Raw genomic sequence first — 23,408 nt, forward strand, 5'->3', positions numbered from 1 at the left:
CCCACGTGTCTCCCTGCCTGTCTACCTCGGGCCCTAGAGCCCTGCTGGGCGGGCAGCTCTGCCCCCCCCACGGGAGGCCAGCGGCGTCCTCCATGCCCTCCGCACCCCCGACGTTCGGTGCGTCTGTTAGGTTGACCCGATGAGGGGCAGACGTGGCTCAGGATTGGTGCCGCTTCCGCTGGGAGAAGCTCCGCCGGGCAGGAGCCCATCGGCTTCCTCCAGGCGCTGGTCTGCAGCCCAGGCCGCTCCGTCGGCCGGAGCCCCTCCCGCACCTGTGGCTCTGGGCTTGGCGCCCTCGCCAGCTCGACGGGAATGACCACAGCGGTCAGCTCCCGTTCACGTCCCCGGGCCCCGGGGCCAGCGCCTCCCACGGGGGACACAGGGCTGAGCACGGCAGCGCCCGCAGCACCCCGCTTCCCCCGCGGCCCCCTCCGTCTCGTCCACGAGACGCCCTCTCTGTCCCACCTCAGCCAAGCCCCTCGGAGGCCGGCAGCCTCTCTCCACGTTACTGCAGCTTTTTACTAGAAGCGTCAGACGCTGACCGGGAAGAGAGGATGGGCTGCCAGGCGGCGGGACTGGCGGCCGGGCTCTGGCTGCGGTCAGCAGTGGCCGCCCGGCTCCTCCAGTTGTGCCCGCGTCTCCTCGGACTCCGCTCGCCCTGGCGTCCCCTCCTCACGCCGCACCTTCTCATCGTGCGGGCGCTGCGTCCTGCCCTCTGCTCTCCCACCCGCCCAGCCAGCGTGGCCCCCCAAGCTCTCGGCCCCTGCTGAGGGGTCTGGATGTGCTTTGAGGGTCTATGAGCTTAGAGGCCTTTTGCTTTCTAAGGAGATGAGAACGGGCGAGGACTGACGCTCTCGCAGGCAGCGGGGTCCACGTTTGAGTCTCCTGTGTGGGGAGCCCGGGCCTCCCACCCCTGGAGCCCGGCGGGAGCGGAGAGTGGGCCTAAGGGCAGCGTGCTTTTGGAGATGTCGTGCTTTCGGTAGAGGAAGTGTTTCCATATTTGTTATTCATCAGGTTTTTAGGAAGCAAATCTTAAATATTGTTATTTTTCCTTCGCAACTGTTTTTTTCTGTCGGTGCTGGTAAACATGGAGCTGAAAATGTCCTGCCAGTTTGAATTGTATTCTTGGCAAAAGATAGCTGGCAGTGCTCTTTTTCTTATTCATGTTCAAAATTAAAATGACATCTTAGCCATAAAATCTTCTTTAAACTTTTGTTCTGAGCTATAAATACAGAAGCCAATGCACACAGCCCGATCTCCCAGTTAGTGCTAGGGCACTGTCCTCACCTCTGTGCCCAGGGCCACACTCTTCCTGCTTCTCCAGCGGGTGCAGAGCTGCGGCACCGCAAGGCTGTCCTGCCTTCGGGAGGCGGGCGCGGGCCGGGGGCGCCTCGGGCCTTTCGCTCGTGGGTGTGCCTCGAAGCCTGGACTATTAAGTCGTCCCTGGGGCCTCAGGATGTGGACGGCCGCCCTGCGTCCTGGCTGAGGCTGAAGCCCAAGATGTGATGACCAGGCCTGACTCCCAGGTCCCCACAAGCTCCTGGGGGCCTGGGGCCAGGGGAGGCGGTGCGTCCTGTGTCTGGCCTGGGGACGTCTGGGGAGCGACCCGCCGGGTGGACTTTCTCAAGAAGAGGTCCTGAGGCTGAGGGGTCTGGGTCTGCTGCCCATCTGCTCTGGGCACCACGGCCTGCCCTGGTGCACACCCTGCCCACCGGGCTCCCTGGCCAGGCCAGAAGGGTGCCCACCCGCCTGCTCCATTTTGGAGAATGAGGTCCAGCGGCTCCTGAGGTGGCCGCCTTCATATCCAACGTTCTCTGTAGCCACAGGATGTTTCTGGAAGCTCCCTTTGATTGGAATCAGTGTTGGTTATATGACGAGGGCCCTTCACAGCAGTGCCAGAGCAGTGATTCTCAAACTTGGGGATTAGAGACTAATTTGCAAGTGAAAAATATTCCCAAACAGAGCAAGATAAGCAAATCAAGCAACAATAACAAGAAAATCCTAGGTTTTATTTCCAATCTTCAGCCTCTTGAAGATAAACTGTCATCAATTCCTATAAGATTTAGAGCTGACACAGACATTAAGAGTGACTGTGGTCTAACATCTGTGATTTTAACATGAAACAACCAAGAATTGGAGCCGTTAGGGGCTTGTTCAGGGTCCCCGTTGGGGTGGGACTGGACGCCCAGTCTCTTGGTCCATGTTTGGAAGCTCCCCCGGGGAAGCCAGGACCCAGCAGAGCTGCCGCCAGTGAGCACCTTGGTACAGGCACTGGGAGGGGTGGAGGAGGCGTGGGAGTGGGGGAGGAGGGCCGACGTGGTTCTGGAAGCACCGACCTTGGGTGTGTGGTCAGCGCCACGCCCGGGGCTCACCCTCCGTCCAAGCTGGGCTGCAGGGCCGTCGAGTTCAGGCCTGTCCGGCCGGAAGACACTCTGATCACTTGACCCTGGCTGGAGTTCGGGTGTCCTGTGCTGCATGGGACACTTCCTAACTGAGTTCTTTTGGGGAGTGTAGGGTGAGAACACTGAGCAATTCCTCCACCCCCGGGTTTCCCTCCTGCTGTCCATTTGCAGCCACACCCGCCCCCAGGCTCCGCTGCTACGTCCTCCACCTGAGTATCCATCACCCATGTTGTGGGCGTCTCACAGCGCTTGCCCACCCAACGGCTGAGGCCATCGGGGTTGTTTCCAGGATGTGCTGACTATGAGTAAAGCTGCGATAAACATTCACACACAGGTTTTTCTCTGAACATAGGTTTTCCTTTTGTTTGGCTGATACCTACATATGTGTGTGCTTAACCTTTGTAAGAAATTGCCACTCTGCTTTCCAAGGTAGCTGTGCCGATGCGTCCCCGCCAGCAGGGAACGGGAGCTCCAGCTGCGGCAAGTCCCTGGTTCGCACAGTATTACAAAGCAGCTTTGATAGCTGGACTCTCACTATGGTTTTAGTTTGCATTTCCCTCATGACTAATGGTGCTGAGCATCTTTTCATGTGTCTATTTGCCACCCACAGATCCTCCTTGTTTTTTTTTTTAAATTTATTTATTTATTTATTTTGGCTGTGTTGGGTCTTCGTTTCTGTGCGAGGGCTTTCTCCAGTTGCGTCAAGCGGGGGCCACTCTTCATGGGCCACTCTTCATCGCGGTGCGCGGGCCTCTCTCACTATCGCGGCCTCTCTTGTTGGGAGCACAGGCTCCAGACGCGCAGGCTCAGTAGCTGTGGCTCGCGGGCCTAGTTGCTCCGCGGCATGTGGGATCCTCCCAGACCAGGGCTCGAACCCGTGTCCCCTGCATTGGCAGGCAGATTCTTAACCACTGCGCCACCAGGGAAGCCCCAGATCCTCCTTGTGAACTGTCTGTTCAAGGCTTTGTCCACTAAAAAAAAAAAAAGAAAGAAAAAAAAATCAGGTTGTTTGTTGAGTTTAGAGCTCATATAAATGTTCTGGACAAGTGTCCTTGTTGCATGTAGCTTCTGTAGTATTTGCTCCCAACCTGGCTTGTCTTTTCATTCTCTTGACAAGGCCTTGCAGAGAGTGAAAGTATTTAACTTTCACAAAGTCCAGTCTATCCATTTTTTTTAATAGGTCATGATTTTGGTGTCACGTGCAACAACTCTTTACCTACCCTAAGGTTACAAAGATTTTTCTTTTATGTTTGAGTCCAATGTTTTATACTCTTACATTCAGTTTTAAGTTTTACACTGAAGTCTGTGATCCATTTTTAGTTAACTTGGTGTAAGGTGGGAGGCATAGGTCAAGATTTACTTTTTTTGCATATGAATTCCAGTTCTTTCAGAACCATTTATTTGAAAGTTGATCCTTTCTCCGCTGAATTGCCTTTACACCTTCGTAAAAAATCAGTTGGCCACATTTTTGTGTCTGTTTCTGGACTCTCTGTCCTGGTGCATAGATTGTGTGTCTGACCTTTCACAAATAAGTCGCTCACTGTCTTAATTAATATAGCTTTATAATAAGTCCTGAAATCAGTGTGAATTGGCCCGTTTTTTGTTGTCCTTTTTCAGAATTGTTTTGGCTATTCTGGTTTCTCTGTCTTTCCACATAAATTTTATTTCATTTTTTTGAGAGTTCAAGTATTATTTCTTTTATTTTTTTATTTTTTATTTTTTTAATTAATTTTTATTGGAGTATAGTTGGTTTACAATGTTGTGTTAGTTTCTGCTGTACAGCAAAGTGAATCAGTCATACGTATACATATAACCCCTCTTTTTTAGATCTCCTTCCCATTTAGGTCACCACAGAGCACTGAGTAGAGTTCCCTGTGCTATACAGTAGGTTCTCATTAGTTATCTATTCTATACATAGTAGTGTATGTATGTCAATCCTAATCTCCCAATTCTCCACATAAATTTTATTTTATTATTATTATTTTTTAATTAATTAATTTATTTTTGGCTGCATTGGGTCTTTGTTGCTGCACCCAGGCTTTCTCTAGTTGTGGCGAGCAGGGGCTACTCTTTGTTGCAGTGCGCGGGCTTCTCATTGCGATGGCTTCTCTTATTGCAGAGCACAGGCTCTAGGCGCACAGGCTTCAGTAGTTGTGGCATGCAGGCTCAGTAGTTGTGGCTCACGGGCTTAGTTGCTCAACGGCATGTGGGATCCTCCCAGACCAGGGCTCGAACCCATGTCCCCTGCATTGGCAGGTGGATTCTTAACCACTGCGCCACCAGGGAAGCCCTATTAATTCTTTTTAATATTTATCTAATTTATTTCTTGGCTGCTCTGGGTCTTAGTTGTGGCACTCGGCATCTTCGTTGCCGCGTGCGGGATCTTCAGTGCGGCACGCGAACTCTTAGTTGCAGCATGTGGGGTCCAGTTCCCTGACCAGGGATCAAACCTGGGCCCCCTGCATTGGGAGCACGGAGTCTTAGTCACTGGACCACCAGGGAAGTCCCTCCACATAAATTTTAGAATTAGCTTGTTGACAGCTATAGAAATTCTGGCTGGAATTTTGACTGGGATTGTGTTACAGCAGCAGATCAGTTTGGGGAGAATTGACAGCCTGACAGCACTACTCTCCCAATTTATGAACAGTGTCTCCCATTAATTTAGGTCTTTTATTAACTTTCATCAGCGTTTTATAGCTTTCAGCCTAAAGAGCCTGTGTATATTGTTAGATTTATACCTTAGTATTTTCTATTAATATTTGTATTGCTATTGTATGTGGAGCTGTTGTTTAATTTCTATTTTCATTACTGGTATACAGAAATACAATTTATTTTTCTAGGTTGACTTTTTGTCTGTGACCCTTCTGAATTCATCAGTAATTCTTGGAGCTTTTTTGTAGATTCTGTGGGAATTTTTACATAGATCATCATGTTTTCCGAGAATAGAGACAGCTTTTATCTACTTTTCAAGCTCCGTGCTTTATTTTTCCTGCCTTATTGCACTCCTAGGCCTTCGAGTGCAACGTAGAGTAGACGAGGCGAGAGAGAACACCTCTGCCTTTCCCTAACCTTAGGGAGAAAACTTAAATCTTTTGCTCGTTTTGCTTTTTATAGATGCCTTATATCAGATTACGAAATTTCCCTCTATTCCTTGTTTTCTGAGAGTTCTTATCATGAATGGATTAGTTTTGTCAGATGCTTTTTCTGCGTCTGTTGAGATGATCATGATTTTTCTTCCTGAGTCTGTTAATATTGTGAATTACATTAATCGATTTTCAAATGCTGACCCAACCTTGCATGCCCAGGATAGATCTTATTTATATATTGCTAGATTAAATTTGGTAATATTTGTGGGGATTTTTGTGTTTATGTTCATGAGAAACATTTTTATTTTTTTCTTGTCTGGTTGTGGTGTCATGCTAGTGGAGGCTTCATAAAACTATTTGAGAGTGTTCCCCTCTCTTTTCTTTTCTGAAAGAGATTGTGTAGAATTGGTATTATTTCCTCCTGAAATGCTTATTAGAATTCACCAGAGAAAACAACTGGTCTGGGAGTTTTCTTTAGAAGTTTAATAATTCAAATCATAGTTTTAATCATAGAAGATTAAACTATGAATTCAGTTTTGTTAATTGATACAGGACTATTCAGGTTATCTATTCTAGTGTGAACTTTAGTAGTTTGTATCTTTCAAAGAGTTGGTCTGTTTCATCTATGTTATTGATTTTATGGGTACAAAGTTGTTCATGGTTTTCCCAAGTTGCCCTTTTTTTTTGCTTTTTTTAAACCTCTTTCTTCTTTTACTATTTCGGTGTGATTTCACACTTACGAAACAGTTGACAGAGCGGTACAAAGAATTTTTCAGATTCCCAGACGTTTCCGTGTTAGCACTTGCCCTCTCTCCACGCTCATTTTCTCTTCTGAGCCGATTTAGGGTGCGTGGCAGGCGTGATGCCCTTCACCCCTAGAGGCCTCGGTGCATTTGCTAAACCAGGACGCCCCCCACGGCCTGGGCACAGATGCCGGACCAAGGGCTCTGAGGCCGTGTTGTGACTGTGTCCATAGCCGACTCAGCTCCCACACGGTCCCAGTGCCCCGTTTGTGTCAAGAGGAAACCCGTCACGTGTTTAGCTGTCCTGCCTCTCTCACCTCCTTTAATCTATAACGTTCCTTGGCCTGCCCTGGGGCTCTGTGACACTGACTTCCCAAAGAGCACTGGCCCGTCGTCTTGCAGAGAACCCCTCAGTTTGGGTGTGACTGGTCTTCCGAGAGTGTGATGTTCCGGGGGTCCTTTCCTATCTTTGTTGATTTCACTTACTATCCTTTTGTGAGAATGTGAAACACAAACTTGGTTCCAAAAGTCATAAGGAGAAGGAAAAGTCAGAGGAGGGTCCCCGCCGTCCCCCCCGCCTCGGGGTGGTGAGCTCTTTCCTCTATCCCTCCAGCTCACATGTACCCAGCAGGGGCCGCTAGCACGCAGGCAGTCCCTCAGGGCCCCGCCGGGCCCACCACCAGCCCGGGCTACTCATTCTACCAGCCCACTCCCACGCAGGGCTGTTGGGTAGGCTGGGAGGCCGCCCCCTCCCCCTACAAGGCCCCTGGGGCACCTGGGCTCAGTCTTCTCCCATTGCCCCCTCCCCTCCGCAGACTGTGGCTTCCCAGGCCCCGCAGAGCCTCCCAGCCATCTCCCAGCCTCCGCAGTCCAGCACCATGGGCTCCATGTTGCTTTCTTAATGTCTGTGGGTTCTGTGACTATGTCTCCTTTCTCATTTCATTGGTAATTTGCATCTTCTCTTATTTTTTCTTAGTCAGTTGGGCTAGAGGTGTATTCATTTTATTCATCTTTTTCAAAGACACAGCTATTGGTTTCATTGATTGTTGCTATGGACCAAATACTTGTATCCCCCCCAAATTAATATAATGCAAATTCATATTAGATTGGAGACCTAACCCCCAGTGTGATGGTGTTTGGTGGTGGGGTCTTTGGGAGGTGATTTGGTCATGAGGGTGGAGCCCTCATGAATGGGATCTGTGTTCTTATAAAAGAGACCCCAGAGAGTCCCCCGCCCCTTCTACCACGTGGGACACGGCTATCTGTGAGCCAGGAAGGGGCCCCCACCAGATTGCTGCTCTTGGGTGACGTGTTCGGTAAACATCAGTCACATCAAGCTGGTTGATAATGTTGACGGCTTTTATATCCTTGTTGATTTTCTGTCGAGTCTTAACCTGAAAGACATCTTCTAGTATAATTGTGGAATTTTGTATTTCTCCTTTAAGTTCTACCAGTTTTTGCTCTATGTGTTTTGGAGTTCTGTTGTATGTTGCAAACGCACTTAGGATTATTATGTTTTCTTCATGAATTGACCTTTCTATCATTATCATTATATAAAATGCCTCTTTATTCCCGGTAATCGTCCTCGCTCTGAAGCCTGCTTTGTCTAACGCTAACATTGCCACTCCAGCTTTCTTTTAGTTAATGTTTCCTTGGCATGTCTTGCTTCATCTTTTTACTTTTAGTCCATTTGTATTATTGTATTTAATGTATATCTTTCTTTTGTTGGCAGTACATATTTGGACCGTTTTTTGTTTTTTGTTTTTCTAAGTCCAGTCTGACAGTATCTTCTTTTTTTAATTGGTGTGTGAGGCCATTTATATTAGGGTAATCATTGATATTATTGGATTTCAGTCTACCATTTCATAATTTTTCTATTTTTTGTTTCCATCTTTTCTGCCTTCTTTCTGACTTTAGTGATATTTATTAGTATTCCATTTCAGTATCTCTATTGACTTCTGATGCTTAATTTTGATATGCTTGGGAGTGGGTTTATTAGATTGTCCTGTTTAGGGTTTGCTGAGCTTTCTGAATCTATACATTTATGTCTTTCACCAAATTTGGAAGGTTTTCAGCCATACTCTTCAAATATTTTTATTTCCCCAACCTCTTTCTCTTTTATTTCAGAAACTCCACTGGCCCAGGTGTTAGGCCTTTTCACACTGTCCCACAGGTCCTTGAGGCTCTCTTCACTTTTTTCCAATATTTTCTCTCTCAGGCTGGATACTTCCTATTATCTGTCTTTACTGACCCTTTTCTCTGTCACCTCCATTCTGCCATTAAGCCCATCCAGTGAACATTTTACTTCATATATTTTATTTCTCAGATCAAAATTCTCATTTGGTTCTTTTTTTTATGGCGTCTGTTTCTCTTCTGAGACTTTTCATCTTTTTCGTTGTGTTCATTTCCAAGTGCTACCTTGATCTCACGGAGGAGGGTCGTATAGCGTCTGTTTCTCTTCTGAGACTTTTCATCTTTTTCGTTGTGTTCATTTCCAAGTGCTACCTTGATCTCACGGAGGAGGGTCGTATAGCGTCTGTTTCTCTTCTGAGACTTTTCATCTTTTTCGTTGTGTTCATTTCCAAGCGCTACCTTTATCTCCTGGAGGAGGGTCGTATTAGCTGCTTTGCATCCCTTCCCTGATCACTCCGCTGTCCGTGTCGACTCAGAGGTGGCATCTGTTTCTCGCCTTCCCCTTGAGCGTGACTCTCACATTCTGGTTCTGAGCACGTGCAGGAATCGGGGTTGGGGGCTCAGCAGAGTAAGGGCCTCCAGTGCTGCCGTCTTGGTTCTCGGAGCCGGTGAATTTGCTACTTTATATGGAGAAGGGACCAAAAGTGCGGACGTCCGGGCTCCCCCTGCAGGACACGCGGCCCCGAGGCCGCACAGGCTTGTGGTGGCGGGCCTCCTGTCGGCCGTCCCGAACCCGCTCCTCAGATCCAGCGCACACAGGGATCCTGGGCCCTCCGGGAAAGAGGCTGATGGAGCAAAACACAGGATCCAGGAGGAAAGTCAGCTTGGAGGAGACAGACGTGCAAAGCGGAGATGACCAGACGGGCAGACCATACGGCCCTTGAGCCCCTCAGACACGGGGACACAGGTAGCTGTAAAAGCGACCATTCAGAGATCTTAATAGAACTCAAAAATTCAAAGCATGAGAGCAACACCTAGAAATCCGTAGAAGGGTCTGGAGTCAGAGTCCTCCCACGCGTAAGTGAAGACAGCGGAGAATATCAGCGGGAAGTCAGGGAAATTGCCAGGCCCCGTGGGACCTGCATAATTGGAGCTCCAGAAAGACCACAGGGGAGGAAATCATCAAGGAAGCAACCCAGAAGGTTTCCCAGAGCCCAGGACTGAGTTTCCAGCCTGAAAGGCCCCGCTGGGTGACCAGCACAGACGATGAGAAGGACCAGGTGTTCGCCTCTGTGAAATTCTGCACCCAGGACAGGGGAGTCCGGGCTTGGAGACGAGGAGGTGGAGACTGGAAGGCCACGAGGAGGTGCCTCAGGGGAGGGGCTTCCAGCCGGGGGGCCACACGTACCTGCCTGCCCTTGGAGTGGCGGCGGGGAGGGAGGACAGCCCCGGCATCCTGGCCCTCCCCAGTTCCACTTCCTCCGCATGGACCAGGCCGTGACCAACTGGCAGGTGGGGACCTGGAGGCCAAGGCCCCTCCAGGACGGGTGGAGGGAGAAGGCGGTGGACCAGACAATGTGGGGGGAGGCTTGTCCCCCAGGGAGATAAGGCCCAGGCCTGCGGCCACTGAGGACAGCGCATTCCCCGCACCCCCCCAGAAGAGTCTTCGAGCACAGACGCCGGGTGGATTCCAGCAGAACCATGACGCAGCTCCATCCCCCGGCAGAGCGGAAGCGAGGGCTGCAGTGGCGGCGGGGACACGCGGACGCCTGAAACCTGGGGAAACCCGGGGGCAGCAGCTCTGTGAGCCGTCAGCTGGCAGCTCACGCTACCCCGGCTCCAGGCGGCCGCTCTAGCAGGAAGCCTGGCCGGGGCTCCGGGGCCTTGTGGCTCTCACATCCTGCACGTTTGACTCTAACCCCCATCCCGCTAGAGTCCAGACATTCAAGCTGCCCAGCTTTCTGGTGTCCTTGCAGCTGGGACCCCTCCTCGTGCTTTCATTGTCAGGTTTCCTTTCTTGTGAAGTGGCTCTCTTGCAATGTTTGTGGGGGGGCGGGATCGTTTAGTTGGCGAGCCTAGCCCATTTATTCTTCTCGTAATTACTCTTGTTTGGGGGCTAATTTCTGCCCTCATATTTTGTATTTTCTATTGACGGCACTTTCCTTGGTTTCCTTTTCTTCTCTCTAGCTCCCCGTTCTGACTGAGCTTTCTCATGCTAGTCTAAGTCACACACTCTGCTTTTGTTCTTGGGGGATCACCTTCAGAGCAAGTCTTTCCAAGCAGGTTTCTCTTTGACCCCCTAGATTTAGCAGGGCTGGCGTCTCCCCAGCAGGCCCGCATCCGTCCAGGCCCCCAGACCCCGCACGGACACAGCGACTTTGTCCAGAAGTTGAATCCTGCACGGCACGGATCTTGTCTGTGTTCCTGGCTTCTCGAGGCCCCTCTGAGGTCCGGGATGTGGGCCACCCTCCTTGCAGCCCCCAGACGCGCTTCTTGCTTTGAGGGCCTCCGCTCAGTGCTTTCACCGAGGGTCCTGATGTGAAATCTTCCTGCATCTCACCCGCGCCTTCAGGCTTGGATAGCAGTTTGGTGGGATATAGAATCTTAGGTTCAAAGTTTTTCCTTCAACCTTCAAAAATACTGTCCCACTGTTTGCTGCACGGGTGCCGCTGACGGGGTCCGAGGCTCGTTCTCTGCAGTGGCTCTGCTCTGCCTCCCTCTTGAGCTTTTGTGAGCCTGTCTTTGGCTTTGATATTCTTGAATTTCACTGTAATGTGTCTTTCGTCTTGTTTTGCCTGCTTGGTGCTCCAAGTTCTTTCCATCTGAGGTCTTTCTTCTTTAATCCGGATTTTTTTTTCCATCATTGCGTCAAATACTGTCCCTCTCCGTTACTGGTTCTGCCTCTGGAGCCGCCCTTACCCAGCTGTTCCTGGGCAATATCTCCCATCTACTGGTCTTACTTCTGTGTTCTGTCTGGTTTCCCTTCTCTGCTGTCTTCAGGACTGATCTTCCAGGTTTGTACCCATCACAGCACACCCCCAAATGTTTTCTTTCTTCCTTACGTTCTCATACCTAATAAATAGTTCCCCTTGATTTGCTTGTACTATTTCTTCTTCTTATTTCATTTTGCTAATCTATTTTCTTATCTCCTTAAATATATTTATTTAAATTCATGCTTGTCTCATCCTTGGTCTCTTTTCTGTGCGGCCCCACCTGCCGGGCATCTCCCAGGCTGTCTCCTGGGCCCTGTGTGCTCTGTCCCTGAGCAGCTGTGTGCTGGGGGCAGGAGGGAGGGTCAGAGGGCAGGGGTTGGGGGGAGGGACTGGGCCGGTGGGTTTGCCTCCTTGGTGAGGGCTCCCCTTTAGAAAGGGCCACCTCGGAAGGAGCCCTGGCCTGGGGTTTGCATGAGACTGTGGTGGGCGGTGGGCGGGGAGGGGTGAGTGCCCGACGCGCAGCTCAGCTGTGGGCCCTGCGCCCTTGCCTCTGTCATCCCACCAGGCAGACTGTCCCCAGGCAACTGGGGGAGGGGCCGCAGCAGAGCACAAAAAGGGTTTCTTCTGCCTGTTCTCTGCCCCCCCAGAGCCGCCGCACCAGGCTGCAGACCCCAGCTCCTCCTCATTCTGACCCAGACAGCCCTGCGCGTCCTGGGGTCCCCATGGCATTTCTGGGGCTCACTCCTCCCGTTTGGGTAACGTGGGCTGACTTTGGGGAGGGGACAGAGCCCGTGCTGGCTCGCCCTGTGCCCACACAGAAGCCTTGCATCCGTGCTTGATCGAATAAACTTTGCTGGATGCCAAATGAAGTTAAAAGGAGCCGGAGGGGAGGCTCAGACTCATTGGATTGTGTTTGGTTTCTGAGTTCGAGGCTGGAGCAGGACCCTAAGGTTAAAACAATAAAAATCCTCAGTGGAGGGGGTGGCCAACGGGCAGATGTGCTGACTCGCCAAGGTGAAGGGGTTTCACCCATTCCCACCGCCAGCCTTGGGCCTGTGAAGGTGACCCACGCAGCCTGGACCCAGTGGCACCCACAGACCCCACGGAAATGGTGTGAGAACAGCCTTGCGTGTCTGGGAGCCCCGCAGACACTCAGCAGGCCATCGACCCATGCCAACCCGTGCTGGCGTGGTTTCTGGAAAAGCCAGCACAATTGCCAGGAAGTTCTCAGGAACCACAAGCGACCCACTGGGAACAAGAGCGGAGACTTTCTCACCTTCAGGCTGTCGCTCTTCTAAAGAAAGAACTAGAATACCCTTCCCCTGGTTGGGAGAAGTCGCCGGGGGGCCCGAGGGTGTTGGCTCCCGGCAGGTCGTGGACGGGGGCTCCCTGCTGCGATTTCTGCCCCTTAGTGCCAGGCGCACAGATGAGGGCCCACGCGTCCTCCAGAAACGCAGGTGTGAAACCCCAGAGCACGTGTGGCCGAATCACGGAGTCGCCCAGCATAGAAAGTGAGGCACAGTAGGAGTCGGCCGGAAGGGCAGAGCAGAGCCGGCAGGGTGGGAGGGCCGGGTGGCCCAGGAGCAAGGGTCTCGGGGTGGCTGTAAGGGACGGCGGGCTGCACAACCCCCTGGGTCCCCGACTGTTGAAGAATGGCGCTGGCGAGGTTGACGGGCGTATGTCTGGGGATCCGGGGGGGGCGGCCCCAGGATCCCCAGCTCGACCGCTCCGGGGAGAGTTCCCTGATGTCCTCACGCCTGCACCCACGCTTTTCCGGGGCCTCCGCTGAGCCGGCACGGGCCGCTCCGTCTCCCACTTCCCACTGTGCGCAGAGAAATCACACTTTCTCACCTTCTGTTGTCACCGCTGATACTGCTGTTCCCAAACTTCTCTGATGTGGCTTTTCTTTCAGGGGTTCGACAGACATAAATAAAAGTGTACGAGGTTTCACAGGAGCTGGCCCGCAGGTGGGCGCAGCCGGGAAGGACAGCCTGCTCCCCACTCCCCGGCGGCCGCCAGCCCACGCCCTGCCTCGTTCCCGCCGGCCCCGGTCCCCGCCAGCCTGACCGTACACCACGCCGCCCGAGGGCAGTGCCACGCCCAGGCTGTGTCCCACCGTGGCCCGCAAGGGTGTGCTTTCTGTCCACTCAGCGGTCTCCCTGGGGGTCAGAAGCCCCCAGCTCCTGGCTCCACCCCTGAAGGCAGTTCAGCTGCCTGGGGCCTGGCTGGGCATGGCCTCTCCGTGGCTTTTAGACCCCCAGAACTCTGCACTGTGAAACCCCTGACTGTCCACCACAGCCCCCCAGCCGTCCACCAGGAGCCCCTGACCGTGCAGGGCTCACTGGTCAGCGATCGCTGTGGTCACTCAGGCCCTGCTCTGCCCCTTGGCTTGTCCAAGGTCACACAGCTGAAAAGGCAGCACTTGGTTGAGGTGCTTTTGGAATAGCTGCGTCCCCCCAGGGAAGGAAGAGAGATGTCTGCAGTGGCCACGTTCTGTGTCCGGGTCTGGGCTCCACCCCCACCAGCCACAGGGAGGCTGGGAGGGCCCAGGGCCAAGCTCACCGTCCAGGCACCTCCCCCGCCCAGGTGTCTGTGCCACAGCCAAGTCGCTCACCTGGAGAGAAAGACCTGGAGGGCCCTGGGCAGTGGATGGCCAGGGCAGGGGCTGCACTAGCGCGAGGGTCTAGCTCCCAGGGCCTGGGGGTCCGCACCTGCCTCCACCCTTGCGGTCCTGCCCCTGTCAGCCAACTGCATCTTTCGAGAACTGCTTTCAAGTGCCGTAGCCGCTCCGTGGCAGGAGCCCAAGGCCAAGTTTACTGTTTGTGGGATCTATAAACAGCCAGCGATCCGCTCCCAGCAGGAGCGCCTCGCACGCACTCCGGCCCCACTGCGAGGCCCCGCGAGTGATCTGGCTCCAGCAGGGCCGAGCGGCTGCCCGACAGGCCCAGTGCCCCTCGCTCGCTCGCGTGACTGGCGGCCCTGGCCTTGCGGTGTTGCTGTGTAGCCCTGGCAACGGCTCTCAGGGGAGGGCACAGCTCCCAACTTCCCTTCATTCCAGGGAGGGGCGATGAGAGGGGCCGTTGGAATTGTTCCTTTTTCCCTCTTCTTTTTCCTCTGCCGTGACCTTGACAAGCAATCTTTGAAGTACATGCTGGCTATTTTTTCTGCCTGGGCTGGAAGAGATCAGGATATTCAAGGGTTGGCAAAAGGAAGTTCCGCTTTCTCACCCGTTTGCCTTGATCCCTGAAGAGGGGCTGGGGCAGTGGCGTCGGGGGGCAGAGCGAGTGGCGGGCCCTGCAGTGGCAGGTGCAGGTCCTGTGACTGCTAGTAATTGAATGTGGATGCGGTTGTTTCTCCCCTTAAAAAAGTGCAGCCTTCCGCTTGGGGCCAAATTCTTTTTTCCACTTGGAAAAGTGATCTCATTTTCCATGTACCATGTTTAAAAAAACACAAAAGTCTTGTAGGATTAAAAAGAGAGAGAGAGAAAACAAACAAATGTTTGCGACGCGTATTTGAAAGACGGTCCCACATGTGCAAAAGTATTTGGCGTGATGGTTCTGGACCAGAACGTCAATCTGATATTGAATCCATATGACTCGGCAAACAGCATTTTATGGTCTTTTTTCTTTTTAAAATTTCTGCCTTAGGAGTTAAAATTAAGGTTGTTTTTGGACGTGACTAATCTCGTAAAATCTTTTTTGAGACGGCATTTTATATACTCAAACCCTGAACATTTCTTTGGTCTTTGGACTATTATTGGTGGGATGTCATGAGTCTGTGCAGCCTCTGAAATGGGAGACACTGTGCGAGGGCTGGTGGCACAGCCAGCACCCACCTCGCCCCCTCCCGCTGCCAGGGGGCGGGGGTAATGCACCGAGTCTGCAGCTTGCCCAGGGGAGGGCGCAAGGCCCTCGTGGCCACCACTGCCCAGCCCCATGGGGTGTGTGGGCTCAGCCACCTGGGCCGCATGGCCACTGGCGACATCGCCTCTCACTGGTCAGTGCTGAGCTGAGGCTGTAAGAAGGATGGATGCCGTCTCCTGACAGTCCCGAGGTGGACCCAGCACCGCCCACCCTGCTTCTGCCCAGACCCCCGGCAGAGGGGGACTGTGGAGCCCCGAGGGAGGGTGTTGGACCGGCAGCCTGCAGGGCCCCCTCCTGGGACGCTGCTGCCAGCTCCTGATAAGACGCGAGGCCTGTGGAGGCCAGAGCTGGCTTTCCTTGTCTGAGGGTCACAGTCACGGCCGCAATGGGCGGCACCAGCCCCCGGGGTCTCGGCCATCAGACCCCGCTGGGCATGGGCACGGGGCGGGGAGGGAGGCAGGTGCCCATTCAGATCAAATCCCAGCAGCACGGGAACCCCGGGTTTCCCAGGTGAGGCGCTTGAAGCCAGCGCAGGAGGGCCAGTGAGAACACAGGCACCACCCTTATTCTAGAAAGACTCCCAGCTCTGAGCGGGCGGCAGGCCCGCCCCATCACACGCCTCCTTGCTCCCAGGCAGTGTTGCAGGGAGAGAAGGCTGTGGGCTTTCCTCCTTGCTCTAGGCACCTTCCTTCCCGGAAGTGTGCTCATGTCTTGTTGGAGGCCCTGTTCGCAGCAGCACCGGCCTCGGGAGCCAGGAGCTGAAAGCAGCCCAGATGCCCATCAGGCGATGATGGGTAAGCAAAGGTGGTCTGTACATGCAATGGAATATTAGTCAACCTTAAAGAGGAAGGAAATTCTGACACGTTCTCCGACACGGATGCACCTGAGGGTGTGGTGCTAAATAAACAAGCCCGTCACAGAAGGACCCGTCCTGCGCGAGTCCACTTAGGAGGTCCCTGGAGGAGGGAGTAGATGGCGGGGCCGGGCTGGGGCGGGCAGAGTGTCAGTTTGGGAAGATGTGAAAGTTCTGGAGATGGTGGTGATGGCCATACAACAACGTGAATGTGCACTTAAAGTGGCTAAAATGGTGAGTTTTCTGTTGCATAGATTTTACCGCAATATAAGACAACCTGGCGTTGCAAAGTGCAGTGTCTTGGTTGGGTCAGTGTCTGAGGGGCACAGGAAGCTGAGCCTCAGCGGCCCAGCCTCATCTGAGATTCTGAGACTGACAATGCTTCAGAAAATCCTCCCGACCCATGGAAGTGGATGCGAAGGTTTTCTGTTTTTAGGTAAAGCATCTCTGAAGTGGCGCAGAAAGTGTGAGAAGCGCTGTCCAGACTTGCCGTCTCCGGGCTGGCACCCAGTCTGGGTGGGAAGGACCCACAGACGAGGCTCTTCACACCCTGCCTTCGGGGTCTGCTTCGTGTCCTAGCGATTGACCCAAACACTGGGAGGGAAAGAGCCAGTCAACATATAGGAAAATTGGGCCTTTTGTTAACCATAGAACAGCCCAAACGTTTCATAGGTCCCACCCCACCCCCCCACCAAGAAACACTGGGTGTCGGCATATTCACAGACTCGTGACTAGCCCACTGGGATAAGATCCAGGCAAACACTGGACTTTCCATCTGCGGCTCAAAGACGTGAGGACAGTGGGACCAAACACTTCTCCCGGGAGCCGCACAGGAATTACAGTGACAAATGACGCAGTCTGTCTGGTTCTGGAGACGTTCCAGTGGACATGCGTGTCACCCAGGGTCGATTTTCAGTTCACTGGGGTTTGGGGTGGGTGAGCGATAACGGGCTTTGTGATGAGATGTGGTCACCAGTGCCACACTGTTTAGGGCAGAGGTGCAGCTGGGGGCTATGTGAGGCTTGGGTTTGTGTCTTGCTCAGAAAACTCAGCACAAAGTCTAAATCCTATTGCAAAGTCACCACCCTGGTGTTTGCACCTCTGTGTCAGAAAGTTGTCCAGAATTTTGAAATAAAGTGGAAAGTTGGGTGGCACCTCCTTTTCGAGTCATGTGGGCACAGGGCCGCTCAGGCATCATCCAGGGGGGGTTTAATTTTGCATCTAACGCCGCAGTCTTATCCCAGCTGCCTGTGAGCACCTAGTGTCTCAGACACGTCTTAGGCTGGTTTAATATCTCAGTGCTTCCCTCTTTTTTTTTAAATTTTATTTATTAATTTATTAATTTATTTATGGCTGTGTTGGGTCTTTGTTTCCGTGCGAGGGCTTTCTCTAGTTGCGGCGAGCGGGGGCCACTCTTCATCGCGGTGCGCGGGCCTCTCACCATCGCGGCCTCTCCCGTTGCGGAGCACAGGCTCCAGACGCGCAGGCTCAGTAATTGTGGCTCACGGGCCCAGTTGCTCCGCGGCATGTGGGATCCTCCCAGACCAGGGCTCGAACCCGTGTCCCCTGCATTGGCAGGCAGACTCTCAACCACTGCGCCACCAGGGAAGCCCAGTGCTTCCCTCTTGAATAAGATCTTTGTCGAGTGTTTATTGTATGTTTTCCTGAGTGCGGTGATGTTTCTTCTCTGAGTTATACTTTAATGGCTAAGTTGTGGCTTTGTCTCATTTGAGGCTGCAAGTCTGCGTCCCTTTCCAGGGGGTTTCCTCGTGAATTGTGTGTGGTGTGATGTCACTTTGGGCAGAACACACGACCTCCGTTTAAGCCGGACGCCAGTCAGCAGCTCCGTGTCCCCCCTGCCCCCGACACCCAACGACAGAGAATCACACACATCTGAAACGAAAATGCCGTCCTAATGTGAAACGAAGAAGGCAGAAAATCTGCAACAAAATTAACTGAAAGAATGTAGGGAGAAAACAAGGAAGACAAGGCAGAAGCCTGAGCACACGGCAGCCTCCGGGGCCGCGGGTCGGTGGGGCAGGGCTGGACGGCGGAGTCTCCAGCCTTCCGGCTGCAGGAGCTCAGGGTAGACCTCTAAGGGACAGAAAATTTTAGGTAGACCTCTAAGGGACAGAAAATACCATTCCAGAGCCATTCCAGAGCACAGAAAAGGAGGGAAGGGGCAGCTGATTCTGTGCGGTCAGGAACCCTGTACTAAAACCAGGCAGAGACGGCGCTCAGGAGAAATTCAGCCCGTGTTACTTGCGAGACTAGATGAAAGCATCCTGAGCGCAGCACGGCACACAAAGTCCGTCATCGCCGTGAAGGAATGAGGCGTGTGGTGGCTGAGCACGGATCTGGAACGGCTGATGCTCCCCGACAAGACATCTTGGTCAACTGTAGATGATCACTCAGCCTATTCAACAGACAGACAAAATCTCAGGGGAGAACCACTTACTGAAAAGCCCGTCTTTGTCTAGTAGTTTGGATGACACCACCTTTCCACCTGTACCTGCACCTGCTCTGGGCTTCCTATCCCAGGCGATGGACGCACTTGTCTATTCACGCGCCAGCACCCAACTGCTTTAGTTTTGGAGGCCTGATGGTATGTTTTGACAATAAATAACAGTCTTCCCTAACTTTCTTTTTCAGTGTTTTTGTAACAATTAGTGCCTGTTTACTTTCCATACTTAGTATCAACTTGCTGGCTCCATAACAATTTGATATACACTCCACTATATATAAAATAGATAAACCATAAGGGCCTACTGCATAGCACAGGGAACTATACTCAGTATCTTGTAATAACCTATAATGGGAAGGAATCCGAAAAAGAATATATAAAAATATAGTGATTCAGATACACATATATCTGTACACCTGTACTAACACAATATTGTAAATCAACTATAGTTCAATAAAAAAGTTTGATATAGACAACAGTGCACTCTGCTGATAAATTCACGTAGGAAGAATGGGCATCTTTATGACAGTGAGTCACCCAGTCCGAGAACAAAGGATGTCTTTCCATTTGTTCACATATAATTTTGTGTCTCTTGAGATGTTTTGACGTTTTCTTTGCATCGATTTTGCACATTACTTGTTGAGTTTACAAGTCCTGGGTCTTCTTTGTAAATGGGGTTTTATCCACCATGATGTCCTCTAATATGGTCATTTTTCTCATATGTAAAGGTTATTGAATATATATATATATTTAATTTTATATCCTTGCTGCTTACTGAGTTCTTTTATTTGAGTTATTTTATCATTGATTCTCTAGCGTTTTCTGAGTAAACCATGGTATCATCTGCAAATAGCGATCGTTTTACTTTCTCAATTCTTATACCTCCCATTGATTTCTCTCTTCTAGTTGCAACACTTAACACCCCCAGATACTACAGGACGGGAGTCAGCAAACTTTTTCTTTAAATGGCCAGATGGTGAAATATTTCAGGCTTTGTGGGCCATATCAGCGGTCCCCAACTTTTTTGGCACCAGCGACCGGTTTCACGAAAGACAGTTTTTCCACGGATGGGGCTGGGGGGATGATTCAGGCGGTCATGCTAGTGATGGGCGGCGATGGGGAGCGCAGATGAAGCTTCCCTCACCTGCCCACTGCGCTCACCTCCTGCTGTGCGGCCTGGGCACTGGGGGCCCCTGGGCCGTATTGTCTCTGTCATAACTACTCAGTCTTGCTGTTGTAGTGCAAAAGTGGCTCGAGACACTACGTAAATGAACAGGTGTGGCCGTGTTCTAGTAAAATTTCATTTACAAAACTAGTGGCAGGCTATATGTCAGGGGGTGTAGTTTACACACCCCGGTATGGGATGTCATAGGCATCGTTGCCCTGCTTCCAGATCATACTGGAAACACTTAGAATTTTCCCCCATTAAGTTGCTACCTTAGGAATAACATGGACAGACACACACACACACATACAACATGCACACACACACGTTACCATGTTAAGATGTATCCACAATTCCTATTTTCTTATGTGTTTTTATCAGGAACGAGTGTTGAATTTTGTTGAAAGCTTTTTGCCATCTATAAAGATAACCATAGGGACTTCCCTGGTGGCCCAGTGGATAAGAATCTTCCTGCCAATGCAGGGGACACGGGTTCAAGGCCTGGTCCGGGAAGATCCCACATGCCGCGGAACAGCTAAGCCCGTGCACCACAACTACTGAGCCTGTGCTCTAGAGCCCGCAAGCCACAGCTACTGAGCCCATGTGCTACAACTACTGAAACCCGCACGCTTAGAGCCCATGCTCTGCAACAAGAGAAACCACCGCAATGAGAAGCCCACGCATTGCAATGAAAAGTTGCCCCCGCTCACCACAACTAGAGAAAGCCCACGTGCAGCAACAAAGACCCAACACAGCCAAAAAAAAAAAAAAAAAAAGATAATCATAGATTTTTCTCCTTAGATCTATAAATGTGGTGTATTATATTAATGAATTTCTTAATATTTCCTAATATCCAACTTTGCATTCCTGGAATAAATTCATTTGGTCATGATGTATTCTTTTCTTAATGTGAAATTGAAGTCTGTTTGCTAATATTTTATTTAGCATATTTGCACCAATAGTCAAAGTAAGCAATTTTATTTTTATTGCATTTTCCTTATCAGAATCAAGTGTCAGTGTTATACTTCTTAAAAAGAATTAGAAAATTTCCTTCACTTTCTATTTCTGAGACAATTTATGGGGCATTAGTGTTATCTGATTTTTAAAGATTTGGTAGAATTCCTTTTTAAAACCATCTGGGCCTGGTGCGTTATCCTGGGTTAGTTCCTTGATAACTTTTTTTCTTCTACAGAAATTGATCTTTTAAGGTTTCTATCTCTAATGGGTCAATTCTGATAAATTAATTTCTTGAGTGTCATTTTTATTATTTCCTTACTATCTTTTTAATGTCTGTAGGATCTGTAATGACGTATTCTTTAAAATTCCTGGTGTCAGTAATTTGTATTTTTCTTGATCAATCTTGCTAAGAGTTTATCAATTTTATTAATCTTTTTAAAGAAGCAATTTTTCACTTTGTTGACAATCTTTATCATTTAACTGTTTAAACAATTTTCATTGTTTTTTCTCTTATTTTAAATTTTTCTTTCCCTCTCCTTACATTGTATTTAATTGTCTCTGCTTTCTCTAGTTTCTTGAGGAGGGATTACACACTTTGTTCTTTTGAAACAGTCATCGTAAGCTTACTGGGACTTTATGTTGCCTTTTCTGCTTATATGTAACTTGAAGTTCATCACTTCTCTGTGTTCTCATTATGATGGGGGTGCAGATTTGTGTAGTTTTACCTATTCTTATTGTTCTCCATCATTTTTTAGAAGTGTGGGGATTTGAATTTAGGTGGCTGCCTAGAAATCTTCAATATCAGTAATTTAAAAGCTCTTGGATATTGATATGTATAAACCCTAATAGAAAAGTCAGCACATGACATGCACGGGCAATTTACCAAAGAAGAAATACAAGTTACCAATGAATGTATGAAATTTTTTCAATCTCATTAATAATCAAAGAAATGATAATTATAATGATGGTAAGAGAATTTATCACTTATAAAATTGGCAAAGATTAGAAAAAAAAAGAAAAAGGTATCCAGCATGGTCAAGAATGAAGGGAAATGGGTATTATAATACACTGCTGATAGCTACAAACTTCACAGAAGTTAAAGTCTCTATATGTCTGGGGACTTCCCTGGCGGTCCAGTGGTTAGGACTCCTCACTTCCACTGCAGGGGGCGCAGGTTCAATCCCTGGTCAGGGAACTAAGATCCTGCATGCCGCGTGGCCAAAAAACTTTTTAAAAAAGAGTCTCTAAATGTCTGTATGTTAAAGATTCAAATTGAAATATTTTGAACTCCACTATCCAGTTGCCTGAACCTCCCTTACCGCCAGCTTCTGTATTGGCCCAGTAGAATCAGACTGTTCCTACCTCATGGAGGTGATGCAGAACTGAAAGAGCTATTCCGCATATGGTGCGTGACACTCAGCAGGACCTACACAGAGTGTGCTGCCGTTTTCTTCATCAAAATGATGATGACGATGCCAGATAGATAGACAGATACAGATAGGTAGATAGAATGCGCGTTGATCACGCGCTCTAGTGGCCGTGGTCCCTCGTGCATCCCCACTAGTGATGGTTCTGGGAAGCCTGTGCAGGAGGGGCTGGAGGGCCTGCTTTTCGAACAAAGAGAGACTTTAAGTCGAGCCCAACACAGCACATGCCACAACAATTACAGATATAACTGAAATTTAATAATCATAAAAATATTGTGAATAACATACATGAGTAAATTTAAAATCAAGATGCAATGAGTGCATTACTAAAAAATATTTTTAAATGCCATAACTGATACAAGAAAAAAATCCTGAATACACTAACAACCATTAAGTAAACTGACATGGTACTAAAATCCACCCCCTTTCACTCACCATCTCTCCCAAAATGCACCCAAACTGGAGGATCTTAGAGGTGAGGTGAACCAGACTTTCAAGGAATATGTCATTCTCATCATAAATAAGTGGGTCCAGAAAATGAAAAAAGAGGGAAGATTAGGTATACTTGACACCAAAATAAAGAGAGAAGCTTATAGGCTGGATTTCCTTAAATATAAATGAATATTTTGTAAGTGAAATGAATCAATTCCAAGAGCATATTAAAAATTATGATCTTATTAAGGTTTACCCTACGTAGGCAAGAATGATTTCACCATCAGAAAATCTGTCACTGTAACTCACCACATTAATAGGTTAAAGAAAATCTATGTGATGATTTCAGTAGCTATAGAAATAGCACTTGATGGAGCTCAACATTTTTTCATGATAAAAATTCTTAGAAAAATCAGAACATGGTATAGAGGAGGGTGCATGAATGGGGAAATCCACAAGGTGGCATAAAGGTCCCTGTTCTGTTTCAGGTACTGATGTGTCATCTCATGGTGTATATTTTATAAAACATAAATTTGATAATCATTAGAAAAAGAAGAACCCTAGTCTTGAGCCTTATAAGCCGTGACCAAGTTCCCGTGTCACCTGCTAGCTTGGGACCTTTTGCAAAATGGTCATAAATAAATTAAAAGCGGGCCTTTCTGGAGGTTACGAATACAGACCACAAAACGGGGGAGAAATGGTTGAAAAGCCGAACAGAATCAATGCTTGACTTTTTCATTTTGAATGATTTCACAAATGTATCTTGGAGCCAACTCGATTTTTTGTTTTTTCTAGTCCCTCCACGGCTTTGCTCTGGTGGTAAGCGCGGAAGGGATGATATTCTACGCGTCAGCAACGATTGTGGACTATCTGGGCTTCCACCAGGTAAACACAGCTGCTCTATCTGCTGCGGTTCGGTTCTGTTACCTTGAAAGCACGCGTTGTCTTCA

At 49.9% G+C, this 23,408-nt stretch overlaps 1 protein-coding gene across 4 annotated transcripts in view; it reads left to right on the top strand.

Annotated features, from left to right (window-relative positions):
• The window catches only part of AHRR (aryl hydrocarbon receptor repressor), a 74,398-nt gene that overhangs the window by 34,213 nt on the left and 16,777 nt on the right, over positions 1–23,408 (top strand). For all 4 annotated transcript variants that reach the window (XM_057540284.1, XM_057540285.1, XM_057540286.1 and 1 more), the window contains one exon: positions 23,254–23,343. In XM_057540284.1, the coding sequence (XP_057396267.1) occupies positions 23,254–23,343 (90 nt within the window). The remainder of the gene's footprint in view (positions 1–23,253; positions 23,344–23,408) is intronic.

This window comes from Balaenoptera acutorostrata, chromosome 2 (assembly GCF_949987535.1).
Source record: "Balaenoptera acutorostrata chromosome 2, mBalAcu1.1, whole genome shotgun sequence".
Lineage (NCBI taxonomy): Eukaryota > Metazoa > Chordata > Mammalia > Artiodactyla > Balaenopteridae > Balaenoptera > Balaenoptera acutorostrata.